Source organism: Nicotiana tabacum, chromosome 1 (genome assembly GCF_000715075.1).
Source record: "Nicotiana tabacum cultivar K326 chromosome 1, ASM71507v2, whole genome shotgun sequence".
NCBI lineage: Eukaryota > Viridiplantae > Streptophyta > Magnoliopsida > Solanales > Solanaceae > Nicotiana > Nicotiana tabacum.
The window spans coordinates 119,936,883-119,951,525 of record NC_134080.1 but is presented as its reverse complement, the minus strand read 5'-3'; the positions used below and the strand labels follow the sequence as shown (position 1 = coordinate 119,951,525).

Genomic DNA, 14,643 nt, shown 5'->3' with positions numbered 1-14,643 from the left:
ACAAAAGGAACAAAGGAAAATTTTGAGCACAGATGACTATATGAAGAAGATTGAGAAAAAGAAAACTTATCTAAGGGAAGCAGCCAACTCCAATGATCATGACATGCATTTCAGACTGATTAGCCTAATCCACCCAACCAATCATATTTTCAGTTTATGTCATGTCTTCATACCTCAAAAACCGGGCTTTCACTTATCCAATTCCCCTGTGAAGTCACAAGCCTCATTCGACTTGCAGTGCCCCGAAGGGTTTTCACCAACAAGCCTCTCTCATTTGTTCATCTCTCAACTCACCATCACCTTACGGTGCCCGCGAGGGTTTTCACCAATAAGACTCTCTCATTTTAAATTTTCTCTCAACTCACCATCGCCTTACGGTGCCCATGAGGGTTTTCACCAATAAGACTCTCTCATTTTAAATTTTTTCTCTTGCGCCCATGAACAAAGTGTTACCCATGATGTAAATCATACATCTATCTCGCTTGACCTTGCATCCTCGAAGATTGATCGGAAGGTCTTTCTTTGGACCGTAATGCAGGCTTTTGGACAGGGTTGGAAAGAAAGGATGGCATGAAAGCTCAAACTAATTTAAGATGAAAGGGGTCAAAATTACAACTTTTGGAATCAGATCTTTTCAAAACAAAAACTCCTGCCCCAGTTTCTTTAGGTTTGGGGATTTTTGATTTTTATTTTGATGGGATCGAACCGTAAGGCTGCCTACGTATCCTTAAAAGGAATCAGGTCGAACGTAATTCAAAAGAAAGTTTTTTGTTTTTGTTGCTTTTCTTTTCTTCTTTTTTCTTCTTTTCATTTTCTTTTCTTCTTTCTTTTTTTTTTCTTTTTTTCCTTCTTTTTTTTTCTTCTTCTTCATTTTTCTTATTTTCACTCATTCATCATCATTTTTTTTCATTCTTTACTTCTACTACTGATTCCAAAAGAGGGGTATGAAAGAAAATAAATAAGGCTCAAAAAGGGTGGCAAGGGATGAAAGTGTTTGGGTAGTGGAACAAAATGCCCTCATTATTTCAACTTTGAACATGCCAAGTACAAAATACAACTGAAGGTAAGCAAACAAATCATACATAGTACCTCTTAACTGCATCAGAATTGATAGCCATATCTACACATTTACCTTCTATGTCCGTTAAATACAAAGCACCATTGGGCAACACTCTTGTCACTATGAATGTCCCCTGCCAGTTTGGGGCGAACTTGCCTTTAGCTTCAACCTGATGAGGGAGGATGCGTTTCAATACCATCTGGCACACTTTGAATTTCCGAGGACGCACCTTTTTGTTGTATGTTCTTGCCATTCTCCTCTGATATAATTGACCATGACATACTACAGCCAATCTTTCCTCATCAATCAAACTCAACTACTCGAGCCGGGTTTTGACCCACTCATCATCATCAATTTCAGCTTCTGCAACGATCCGAAGGGATGGAATCTCAACTTCTACAGGTATAACTGCCTCAGTTCCATATGCCAGCAAATAAGGAGTTGCACTTACTGAAGTGCGAACAGTAGTGCGATAACCCAGTAAGGCAAACGACAACTTTTCATGCCACTGTGTAGAACCTTGAACCACCTTACGAAGTATCTTCTTTATGTTCTTGTTAGCAGCCTCAACAACTCCATTTGCCTTGAGGCGATACGGAGTGGAGTTCCGATGCATGATCTTTAACTGTTGGCATACCTCTTTCATCAAATGACTGTTGAGATTAGCAGCACTGTCTGTGATGATCACCTTGGGAATTCCAAATCGACAAATGATATTTGAATGAACAAAATCCACCACTACCTTCTTGGTCACGGACTTGAAAGTTACAGCTTCGACCCACTTGGTAAAGTAATCAATGGTTACCAGAATAAACCTATGCCCATTTGATGCTGCCAGCTCAATTGGTCCAATGACATCCATGCCCCAAGCAACAAAGGGCCAAGGTGCAGACATTGTGTGTAACTCAAATGGGGGAGAATGAATCAAATCACCATGTACCTGGCATTGATAACACTTGCAAACAAAACTGATACAATCACGTTCCATGGTGAGCCAATAATAACCTGCTCGAAGTATCTTCTTTGCCAGGACATACCCGTTCATATGCGGACCGCAAACTCCAGAATGTACTTTGTCCATGATGGTGGAAGCTTCTTTAGCATCTATGCACCTCAGTAGTCCTAAATCTGGAGTCCTCTTGTACAAGATTCCTCCACTCAAGAAAAATCCACTAGCTAGACGTCGAATGGTTCTCTTTTGGTCGCCTGTAGCATGTACTAGATATACCCCCGACCTGATGTATTCCTTGATATCACGGAACCAAGGTTCGCCATCGATTTCCTCTTCCACCACATTACAATAAGCATGTTGATCACGAACTTGGATATGCACAGGGTCGACATAAGCCTTGTCCGGGTGATGTAACATTGATGCCAGAGTAGCTAAGGCATCGGCAATCTCATTATGAATCCTGGGAATATGTCTAAATTCAACCCACCTAAATCGTTGACAAAGATCATGCAGACACTGTCGGTACGGTATGAGCTTCAAATCTCGAGTCTCCCATTCTCCTTGAATTTGATGAACCAACAAATTTGAATCTCCCAGAACCAGTATTTCCTGGACTCCCATGTCTACAACTAACCTCAAACCCAGAATGCAGGCTTCGTACTCAGCCATGTTGTTGGTGCAACAAAATCGAAGTTGGGTTGTTACAGGGTAGTGTTGCCCTGTTTCAGAGATAAGTACAGCGCTTATTCCGACACCTTTCATGTTAGCAGCTCCATCAAAAAAGAGTTTCCAACCTGGCTTTTCATCGTGGCCATCCTCGTCAACACGCATGACCTCTTCATCAGGAAAATAAGTCTTCAATGGCTCATATTCATCATCCACCGGATTCTCGGCCAAGTGGTAGGCCAAGGCTTGGGCTTTTATCACGATCTGAGTCACATAGATGATGTCAAACTTTGTAAGTAAAATCTGCCACTTTGCCAGTCTTCCCGTGGGCATAGGCTTCTGAAAGATATACTTTAGTGGATCCATGCGGGAAATGAGGTAAGTAGTGTATGACGACAGATAATGCTTCAACTTTTGTGCCACCTAAGTCAGGGCGCAACATGTCCTCTCAAGAAGAGTGTACTTAACCTCATAGGGAGTGAACTTCTTACTGAGATAATAGATTGCTTGCTCCTTCTTTCCTGTGATGTCATGTTGACCCAATACACAGCCAAAAGAATTATCCAAGACTGTCAAATAGAGAATTAAAGGTCTTTCAGGCTCTGGTAGGACCAGCGCAGGTGGATTCGACAGGTACCTCTTAATCTTATCAAATGCTTCTTGACATTTGTCAGTCCACTTGACCGCAACATTCTTCTTCATCAGCTTAAAGATGGGCTCACAGGTTGTCGTGAGCTGAGCAATGAACCTGTTGATGTAATTTAACCTTCCAAGCAAACTCATCACCTCTGTTTTGTTCTTTGGCGGCGGTAACTCTTGAATGGCTTTGATCTTCGACGATCTAACTCAATGCCGTGTCTACTAACCACGAATCCCAGTAGTTTCCCAGACGGGACACCAAATGCACATTTCACTGGATTGAGCTTGAGGTTGTACCTGCGGAGCCTTTGGAAAAACTTTCTCAAGTCCTTGACGTGGTCAGACTGCTTCTTTGACTTTAAGATCACATCATCTACATAAACCCCGATCTCCTTGTGTATAATGTCATGAAATATGGTGGTCATCGCCCTCATGTAAGTTGCCCCAGCATTCTTCAAACCAAATGGCATTACCCGATAACAGTATGCTCCCCATGGCGTGATGAATGCTGTCTTTTCTGCATCTTCCTCATCCATCAAGATCTGGTGATATCCTGCATAACAGTCTACAAAAGACCCAATCTCGTGCTTGGCACAATTATCGATCAGAATGTGAATGTTCGACAATGGAAAATCATCCTTTGGGCTTGCTTTGTTAAGATCACGATAATCAACACAGACCCTAGTCTTACCATCCTTCTTTGGTACTGGCACAACATTGGCTAACCAAGTGGGATATCGAGTGACTCGAATGACCTTTGCAGTAAGCTGCTTTGTGATTTCTTCTTTGATCTTCACACTCATATCAGTCTTGAACTTTCGCAACTTTTGCTTGACAGGAGGGAATGCTGGATCAGTTGGCAATTTATGAACTACCGGATCAGTGCTCGGGCCCGGCATATCGTCATATGACCATGCAAATACATCTTTGTACTCAAACAATGTTTTGATTATTTCCTCCTTAACTTGCGGTTCTAAATGCACACTTATCTTGGTTTCCCTAACATCATCCTGGTCCCCTAAATTGATTGCTTCAGTCTCACTCAAATTAGGCTTTGGTTTTTCTTCAAATTGTTTTAGCTCTTTACTGATTTCCTCAAATGCTGATTCTTCATCATATTCTATTTCATCATCATATTCTACTTCTTGGATTGTTATTTCAGAATTAGATTGGCTTTTAAGACTCGGCTGAAAACTCTTCATGCATGTCATGTCACTGCAACCAGCATAAAAAGAACTGTACAAAAAAAAAGAACAAAATAAAACACTATTAAGAATAACGAAAAACGGAAAATTGCATTTCATTGAAAATAAAAGGATAGAAGGGTTTGAACATCAAAACAAGCAAAAACTAAAAATCTGGATTACAACCCTGGAATAACCAGATAACATAAAGGAAAACAAAGCAAACTACCAAAACTTCTTCCTGGTGGGGAGAGGAGTAGCTTCCCAATTGCTAAGCTTCACGTTTGGGCCAACGAGCTGCACATTTGCTTTACTAGAGCCTTCACCAACTTCTACCATATTGACTTATTCGAACAGACTTTGGAACCTCTTGATCAGCTCTTCATCAACACCGACCACAGGTTTTGGGATTGAGGAGGTTGGAGGTTTTTCGGTCCTTGGCTTGACAAAAGACTTAGAGATGTGTGGGACGGGCTTGGAGAGCGACCATACCTTCTGTTTTAGATTTTTAACCCTTTTCATGTCCTTTTCTGTGGGCATGAATCCCAAACCAAATGTACCAGGATTGCCACTAGGGCGCACTGGATGCACAATACCCTACAGAGATGATCCCAAACCCTTGCCCGGCACAAAACCATTCTTCAACATTTCATTCGCAACCATGACGGACGCGGAGGATAGCTTAGGACCTGAATGCATTTTCCTTTAGAAATTTTCTCAACAGACACTGTTTCGAAAGTTTGATAGACCCAAGGTCCCTTATCATCTTCAACTTCGATAAACGGAACAATTGTGTCATTACAAGCTGACAAGTCCTCATCACCGTGCACAACTATTTCCTGCCTCTCTCATTCGAACTTCACCATTTGGTGCAGAGAAGATGGAACTACCTTAGCAGCATGTATCCAGGGCCTGCCCAACAACAGATTGTAGGAGACAGCCACATCTAACACTTGTAATTCCATGGTAAACTCAACTAGCCCTATCGACAATTCGAGCATTATATCTCCAATAGAATCTTTACCTCCCCCATCAAAGCCTCGGACACATACACTGTTCAAGTGGATTCTTTCGGTGCCAATCTTCAGTTTTTTCAGGGTAGACAAGGTACAAATATTCGCACTAGAGCCATTATCAACCAAAACCCTTGAGACAACATAATCTTCGCACTTCACCGTGAGATAAAGAGCTCGGTTGTGTTTTGTACCCTCCATAGGAAGTTCATCGTCCGAGAAAGTGATCCTATTTGCTTCGAAGATCTTGCTAGCTATCTTTTCCAAGTGGTTCACTGTGATCTTATCAGGAACATGTGCCTCATTCAAAATCTTCATCAAGACCTTGCGATGTTCATCTGAATGTATCAACAAAGACAAAAGAGAAATTTGAGCTGGTGTTTTCCTTAACTGCTCCACAATGGAATAATCCTGCACTTTTATCTTTTTCAGGAACTCCTCAGCCTCTTCCTCGGTGATTGATTTCTTTACTGGCATTTGGCTATCCTTGAATGGCTTGGCTTTCCTTAATTCTTCTGGGGTGAAACATCTCCCAGAACGAGTCAATCCTCCAGTTTCATTAACTTCTTCCTCTATTTCTTTTCCTTTATATGTCAATATCACTTATTTATAATTCCACGGAACAGCCTTGGCATCCACCACTGGCAGCTGGGTTACTAGTTTAATGAGGGGGGGGGGTAATAGGAGCCCCCTTCACAACTATGACAGGCTTACTTGGAATCCCTATTACTACCACTTTTGAACTTTCCGGTCTTGCCCCGATATCTTTCGATAGCCCTTTCACGACCAACACTGGTGGTTTCGAATTGAGTGAGCTTGGCTTCTCTGTCACCCCTTCGATTGTCAAGGGCGTTTCTTTGGTAGAGTCCAAAGCTTTAACCAAATTGCTTTCACTAGCCCAAATCATCATGACGGACTTAGAAGACTTCTTGGGCTCCCCATCCTTATGAACTATTTCAATCATATGCGTCTCTGCATGGGCTAGCAAAGGGTTTTGGTTGATGTTTGGCGCGTCTGGGCTTTGGACTACAATTTGGTTTGTACCAATGAGCTCCTGGATTGCCCGTTTCAAATGCCAACACTTCTCTGCGTCGTGCCCTGGAGCATCAGAACAATAGGCGCACCTTAGGGAATAATCGAGGTTCTTTAGAGGGGGATTTGGTATCTTTGACTCAATTGGCCTCAAGACGTCCAACTGCCTTAACCTTTGAAACAGACTAGCATAGGATTCTCCAAGCGGGGTGAAAGATTGTTTCTGCTGCTGCCTCTCTTTCCTATACTCTGGCCTTGATCGAAAATTTGAACCAGTGGGGTTTTGATAGGGTTGTGGGGGTGGATAGGTATTTTGTGGAGCTGGGTAGATATTCTGCGGAGCTGGAGCATGCCATTGCAGGTAAGGAGGGGGTTGAGCATATGACTGTGCATGGTGAACAAGGTATTTGGATGGCCTGGCTGAGTATTGGGGGTTTTGCGGGAAAAGTAGTAATGTTGAGGTGGATTATATAGAGCTTGGGCGTAGGTTTGAGGTCGGGGTCGAGGATGTGTGTATTGATGAGGTGAACCCCTCTGGCCATGCCATGATCCGGAGACAACCATAGCGACATCTTCCTTCTTCTTCTTGCCTAGCAGACTTCCGGTACCACTCTGGATTGCCTGGGTGGTTGCTTTTATAGCAGAATAGCTCATGATCTTACTCGACTTGAGCCCCTCTTCCACCATTTCTCCCATCTTCACCACATCATTGAAAGACTTACCAATGGTTGAGATCAAGTGGCCATAGTAAGTGGGCTCCAGGGCTTGAAGAAAGTATTTAACCATCTCGTCTTCTTCCATCGGAGGATTGACTTGTGTAGCTTGCTTCCTCCATCGGAACCCATATTCTCTAAAGCTTTCACTGGGTTTCTTTTCAACCTTGGTCAGAGATAGGCAGTCTGGAACAATGTCTATATTGTACTAAAAGTACCGGGCAAAGGCCTGAGCCATATCGTCCCAAGTGTACCACCTGCTGGCGTCCTGGCGAGTGTACCATTCTAAAGCTGCCCCACTCAGACTTTGGCTGAAGTATGCCATCAGTAATTTGTCTTTTCCCCTGGCGCCTCTCATTTTATTGCAATAACCTCTCAGATGAGCTACAGGATCCCCATGTCCGTCATACAAGTCAAACTTGGGCATCTTGAACTCGACAGGCAGTTGGACATCGGGGAACAAACACAAATCCTTTTAGGCCACACTCACTTGGTTTCCTAACCCTTGAATATTTCTCAATGATTGCTCCAGACTCTGTACCTTCCTAAACATCTCTTCTTGCTCTGCATTCTTAGGTGGTTTGTCAGTTTTAACATGAGGCTCAAATTGGGGAGTGTAAGAGTAAGGATCTGGGACTTTGAAGGTGGGCTCCGATGCATAGTAGTGGGCATCTGTAGCGGGGAATGCGGGCTCACTAGAGGATCGATGGAGGGCAGCTTATGGAGGGGGTACAAAAATAAGAGCAGATGTCGGAGCAGGGTACGAGGTTGTTTTGGCTGGCGGAGCATGAACAGTTTGGGCTGAAGTGCCGGGGTAGTTGTGGTAAGGGGTAAAGCCAGGTGCGTGTTGTGGGGAAAGATCAATGGTATTGGGCATTTGGGATTGAGAGAGTGGTGGAATGGAAGCATGGTTTTCTGTGTAGTTGGTAGGGAACGAGGGTGGAGGGTGTCCCTTAATCCAGGCTTGATACATTTCTGCCATCTGATGCTTCAACCTCCGGACCTCCTCTTGCAGTTCCGATTCCGATTCAACAATCTCCCTTGGTGGGTCTACAACTCCAGTGTCTGTTTCCTTGCTAGCCATGACTGTTTGACGCTTTGATTGTGTATTGTATGGATGACTTGCCAGGATGCCAACAAACTAACCACCTTCCTGAAACTTAATAGAGATAACAGAGGACAACAACACAAAACCACCATGTTAGCGTTAAAACATTTATCAAATAATAATATCACATTACGTGAAATGCACCTAGCAACGATTAACGGTTCTAAAATGGCTTTGAGGGTCGCAGGGTCATATGGTATCATCCCAATTTTCTCATTTCAATCCTTCCATCTCTTTCTTTTCCAACACCTCTTATCACTCCTTTCTTTTTATTTCTCTTTCTTATTCTGAACCAAAAATGATTTGATCGAACCCGATGTAGGTTGCCTACGTATCATGTCCCTCATGAATCAGACCAAGCGTAGTTCTGGAGAAGTGATGGAAAATAAACTGAAAACAAAATCTTTTTGGGATTTTTCATTTAAAACTTTTTGATATTAAAATACAAAGGGAAATACGATAATAAAAGACATGACAGACTCGACTACACTATGACAGACTCTAACACTACCTAAAGGACTCAGTACTCCTAGACAAGACGCGAAAGTAAAAGACAACATAAGACAATCTCAAAACATCTAAATAGAATGACTCCTCAAGCTGCTCCTGAATGCAACGATCCTGGCCGGGACGGGTCCAATGTAGATCCGGATGGCCCCGTCAATCCTGTCGAATCTAAGCTCTGTATTATACCCTGCAAGGACACCTCGAAGCTGGGAATGAGAATCCTGGAATGCACGCCTGCATCTGGAAGGCTGACTCTAGTAAGGTACTCACGGTGCTGTCCCATGTTCTCTACCAACCCTACCAACTGTGATCTCAGTGACTGGAGTGTAGCTCAGACCCCAACCCTTTCTGCTGCATGGGCCTCCTCTGCCTGGGTAAATCGATCCATCAACTGTCTAAGCAATATTCGTGAGGTGGCCTCCTCGTCAAATACTCCTCTAACACATCGGGGCAACGGCATGCTAACCCCTCGCTGAGTAGACTGTAGCCATATGAAGTACTCATGGGTATACCTAGGTGAATGTGGGTCAGCTGCTAAAGTATCCCTACCCATCTTCATTGCATGACGCCAATAGGTCTGGATGTCGACCTCCCTGTGTGGCATAGTGTCAAATTCCCTGATAAAGTCACGAGAATTAGGAATGTAGGGGACTTCTTGCCGCCTCCCTAACTGACGCATCACTCTAGCAGGGGTATATGGTCTAGTACACTAAAGTCCAATCAGTACCAAGAAGTCTTGCACGCGAGATCCTACTAAGATCACGTCCAAATCAATCCATAGGTATGACCACAAAATCATCTCTTCAGTCAAGGATCCTAAATAATCAACGCAATCCTGAACTCCGAGTGGTAAGGCAAACCTATCGAATGTCATCCTATGCTCAATGCACTTCACTCGATCTCTCAGACAACGGTCAATCACATCTTTCTCAAACATGGTGGCGGGATGTAAGTGTTCCATCATCCACAGCTGTAGAAAAAGGTTGCTTCCCTCAAAGAACCTCCCACCTTCTCGAATCCTGGCCAAAGCACGATAGATCTCTGCCAAAATTGTCGGAACCAATGTGACCTTACTACTGTGTTTATCATGGAAGAGTGCAAAGGCTATTGACCCCAGACGCATGCTAATATGTCTACCCTCCAAAAGAAATACCAGGAGACCCAACAATGCAATAGTGAAGACCATAGGGCGCCTCTTCTTCCAAGAATCATATGATATGGAAAATTCATCTACGAAGGTCTCATATCCAGTAGGACGAGCAAACCTCTCGAATAAAAAGTCCAAAGGTACCCAAGATTTCTAGACACCCCATGTGATTTTCCAAATCCATCCCTATGATCTTAAGGAACTTGGTGCTTGAATGAGCCCTTGTGTAAATCAAATCCTTGTCTAGGTATGGCAGGCGGGTTAACCCGGCTATCTCAGCTAAGGTGGGTGTCATCTCAAGATCCCCAAACTTGAATACCATTCCCTGCGGGTCCCAAAATGTCAACATTGCTTCTACAAGGTCGGGACGGGGAGTGATGTCCATCAAAGAAATAAGAGTCCCTAATTTTCCCATCAAATCATGCTGCTCAAGTAATGTGAACATGTTCCACCATTTTACTAGCCTTCTAGGGACTTTGACCACCATTGATACTCTAGCATTGGTGAGTGGATCCATACCTGAATGGGAAAAACATTGTTAATGACTCAAGACATTATGTGACACCACAACATTTCCTAGGGGACGACTGGGCTATTTCTGCAAAATGGCCTGAGGGGCCAAAAGTGGCTAAAAATGCAAACTCAAGAAAGGTGACCTCAAAGACATGGGAATACCTCACTAAAGCTTATATTAATTCTAACTCCTAATAATCATGGCCCAAAATTAATTTGCAGAAATGACCTATTTTGCAAAAACGACCGATATGGCCAGAAGTGGCTAAATATGCAAACTTGAAAAGGACGGACCTTAAAATAATATGACACCTATTTGTGGACTCAAGATCCTAAGACATGGGTTATTGAACCACTTTTGCGAAAATGACCCCAATTTGCAAGAATGGCCGATGTGGCCGAAAGTGGCTAGAAATGCAAGATATGGCTAAGACCCCGCAAAGCCAAGAACCTAAGACACTAGGAAGACCGGACCCTATGTGGGTTGCCTACGTATCATGTCTCGAAAGACGAGAATCAGGTTCGCGTAGTTCGGGATGATCGGACATGGAGGAAAGCTTTTTAAAAAAAAAAGGCAACTAATTTGGGGAAAACCATTTTTTGTCTTTTTGGATTTCTTTTCCTCCCTTTTTTGAATTTTTGAAAAATGATAAAAGATGTAAAATGTTTTGGATTTTCTTTGTCTCTTTTTTTTGTTTGATTTTTTTGGAAAATAATGGAAAAGTGTAAAATCTTTTTGGATTTTCGAAAATAACGGAAAAGTGTAAAATCACCTACTTCATTTTATATTTCACCCTCAAATATCCTTGGTCCTTCAAATGACCTTTTTACCCCCTAAAGAGATGCAACATGTAGCACATAGGGATGATCAAATGTCTTTTTAGGCCATAAGCCCACTTTGACATAATTTGGATAGGCTTTCTACAACGGGACACAGTGCCTGGGACCTAAACCTAGCCAATGCACATAAGTATGACCTAAAGGCTGACCTACGGTTGGGGTTCACTAGACAAGGCAATTCGGGGCGGCACGTGGTCGATGACGGCTGCTCTAGCTGTCCGCCCACTCCACGCTCCCACGCCACCCCCTTAAAGACACGAGTGACTCACAAATAAGGCCGTGTACGCTCAAACGTACTCCGGAAGACTTGTTGCAGAAAGAAGACTCGGGGTTATGCAAATGATGACAGTTATAAAGCAGTAAACACATAAAGTAAAAATTGTAAACACGTAAGCAATTAGTAAATAATAACAAAAATATAAAAACATAATAAAAGTCAAGTAAAGCTAATGTAAAAGCATAAAAACCTCAACCAAATATTCTAAAAGCCAACAAAATCAAGTACTAGCTCGAACGTGCAGGTCCCCAGCAGAGTCGCCAGAGATGTCACATCCTTTTTTTAACCAAACCTCACTTAACCCTCTTAAAATAATAAAAAGATTTAGTAAAGCTCGAAAAGGGTTTTCCAATTAGAACGTGACAAAATTGTATTAAAAAGGAAAATAACTCAGAGTCGCCACCTGACATTTGATTTCGGTGTGTCAGGTCACCGTTTTTCTTTAAAATGATTTTTCCTTTTAAAACATTTCAGACTCTAAAACCAAGTCTGCACCAGAGATTCGGATAAGGGGGTTCATTTGACTCGGGGAGAAGGTGTTAGGCACTCCCCAAGTCCCGTGAAAATTACGGTTGCGTACTCGATCTAGTTGGCTTTTAAAACATTCAATTGAGGTAGAAAACACAGAAAAAGGAAAATAAACACACAAGAGGCTCGAGGTCGTCCCCGCCTAAATAAAAGTAAAACAAAAAATGAAAATAAAATAAAAATACTACAAGTTTCTACTTTTGGCCTCCACTTACAAATACTTCAGGGCATACACCGGATAAAAATATATACAAATTCCTCGGGGCATTCCCCGGATAAATTTAACTAAGGGAACGACCTCTCGCCTCGAAACTAACAAAATCCTAAGGCTTGCCTACCCGGGTCGATGGCCTAAACATGTTACTATCGAATAATTAAACAAACAAAAATGAGAGTATGGTAATTTTCTAAACCTAATAGCAAAAATATTGTCAAACACTACAAATCTGCTTTCAAAATCCAATCTCGTGACCCAAGATGGCTTAAACCTTAATTAACTTTCACTGCCCTTTTAGTCGCTCAAATCAATTCAGACCCAATTCATATTTCTAGCCACCTAATACCACATTAATGTTTGTGTAAGCTATAAGGATTTATCGTTAATTAAAAGTCCTTAAAATAAACCCAACAACGGAATACTCTAATGCTATTATCCAAGTATGTTTAAGCTAATAAAGAAAATCAAGCACATTCTTCACATGGAATACCAAGAACATGAAAACAATCAAAGACAAGCATTTGTTATTATCAACTGAAGCAAAGGAGAAGAAAGGATGACCTCACTGTAGAGCTGAAATCGCAAAACAAGAAACCAACAGTCGAGTTAGGACCGGAAATTGAAATCGGCAAATAGGAACTCAACCCGAACCTCGACGGACAGTGACGAACTCAAACTGACCTCAGCTTCGACTCCATTTTTTGAGGCAAAATTCAGATTTGAAATGAAGAAGCCGAATATATTTTCTTTTTTATATTTTCGAAATCCGGATCTTAATAACTTAGGAACAGATTTTTTGTTTTGTTTTTCGTATGGTTTTCTTGGTTCAGCAAGTGCGTGTGTGCATGTGTTGTGGTCAGATTTGGGTGGTGAAGAGGTGAGGCTGGCGGGTTCTAATGGCTGAAGAAGAAAAAATAAAAAATGGGGGGGTGGAGATGGGTTGAAGAAGACGACGTGAAAAGGGAGGGGTCTAGGTTTACGGGTGAAGCTCGTTTTTCCGGCGAGCTGCTGGTTCAGTGAAGGTCTGGCGGCGGTTCTGGTGTGGAGTTCTGGCGGCGAGAATGGCGAGAGTGGCAGCGGCGGAAGTGTGTGTCCAACTAGGGTTCAACTAGTCTAATTTCCATTGTTGTCTTGTTGAAGATGGCTGAAAGTGCTAGGCTCTTTGTTTTTTATTTTTTCTTGTATATTATCTGACTAAGTTTGGGCTTTTGAGTTAATGGGCTAAGGGATTGGTTTAGTTGGGCTGCAATCAAGACTAAATTGGTCCAAAAACTAATTCTATTCTTTCCTCCTTTTTGTATATAAAAATTAATTTGACAAACAAGATAACTATTAAAAATACTATTTAATCTTACTTAAGAAAATAACTATTAGAATAATACTAACCGTTTAAAACAAACCTATTTTTTTTTGGTATTTTTCAAGATTAAAAATGACTACAAAATCTTAATGAAATTATTTTTTTGTAATTTTTATTTATGTGATAAAAAATAATATAAAAGAGTCAAAATTAGAAAATAACTATATTAGGCCTAAACTAAATATTTAAGTGCTAAAATATGTAAAATCTTGGGGAGGGTCAAAAACCACATGTCTGCAATAATACACTTATATGTATGAGCTAAGGGTAGAGTTTTAATAAGCTTGAAAGCAATGACATTAATGAGCTCATGAGGCAAGAATTCTTTAATATATATCATACTTCTAATATACAAAATATTATAATTCTTTCTTTTTAAATTGTATTTACTTAACGCTCTCTCTTAACTTCTCAAAGTCCACTCTAGCCACATTAAATCTCTAATTGACTTTATAACGAGTCAATTTTAGACACCTACTAGCATAATCATTAATTAACATTTAGTATGAGATTAAAGAACTAGAAATACAAAATAGTTAAGCTAAGCATGATCGCTTATGACTTGTTTAAAGTGGTTTACAGATGCATTCAGGGCCAACTGGCATTTATTTGGATTTGACTTCTCTCTTTTATCTATTTTTTTTCATATGTTTATTTATTTTTGTTATTTTTTATGTTAGCATTAAGTTGCTCCCTTGAGTCATCCTGGTTTAAGCTGTAAATTAATCTCCCTTGAGAATGTTGGTATTTTCATTCCATTTACAAATGAATTTTCCTTAACTTTTCTAATAACAAAATCTACATGGAAAATAAAAGAAAATGTTGAAAATAATAATTAATGATCATACACTATATATGATACAGTATATACAAGTTGTACACAGTAC

General features: G+C 41.3%; 1 protein-coding gene and 1 long non-coding RNA gene across 2 annotated transcripts; both read right to left on the bottom strand.

Annotated features, from left to right (window-relative positions):
* Positions 1 to 5,349: 5,349 nt before the first annotated feature.
* Positions 5,350 to 7,686, bottom strand: LOC142163753 (uncharacterized). The gene is made up of 3 exons (XM_075220891.1): positions 7,478 to 7,686; positions 6,248 to 6,962; positions 5,350 to 5,772 (listed from the first exon to the last, which is right to left on the bottom strand). Exons 1-3 carry the CDS (start codon positions 7,684 to 7,686, stop codon positions 5,350 to 5,352), a joined length of 1,347 nt encoding a protein of 448 aa, XP_075076992.1.
* A 1,072-nt stretch (positions 7,687 to 8,758) lies between these two features.
* Positions 8,759 to 13,538, bottom strand: LOC142181010 (uncharacterized). The gene is made up of 2 exons (XR_012709344.1): positions 12,958 to 13,538; positions 8,759 to 10,540 (listed from the first exon to the last, which is right to left on the bottom strand). It is a non-coding gene; the product is annotated as an uncharacterized LOC142181010 (long non-coding RNA).
* Between the last annotated feature and the right edge of the window lie 1,105 nt (positions 13,539 to 14,643).

Coding starts and splice junctions, on each gene's coding strand:
- LOC142163753 (XM_075220891.1), bottom strand. CDS start 7,686: ATGCCCAAGTTTGACTTGTATGACGGACATGGGGATCCTGTAGCTCAT. Junction 6,963..7,477: donor ATGGCTCAGGCCTTTGCCCG/GTACTTTTAGTA, acceptor ATACTCAGCCAG/GCCATCCAAATACCTTGTTC. Junction 5,773..6,247: donor GACCGGAAAGTTCAAAAGTG/GTAGTAATAGGG, acceptor CACTTGGAAAAG/ATAGCTAGCAAGATCTTCGA.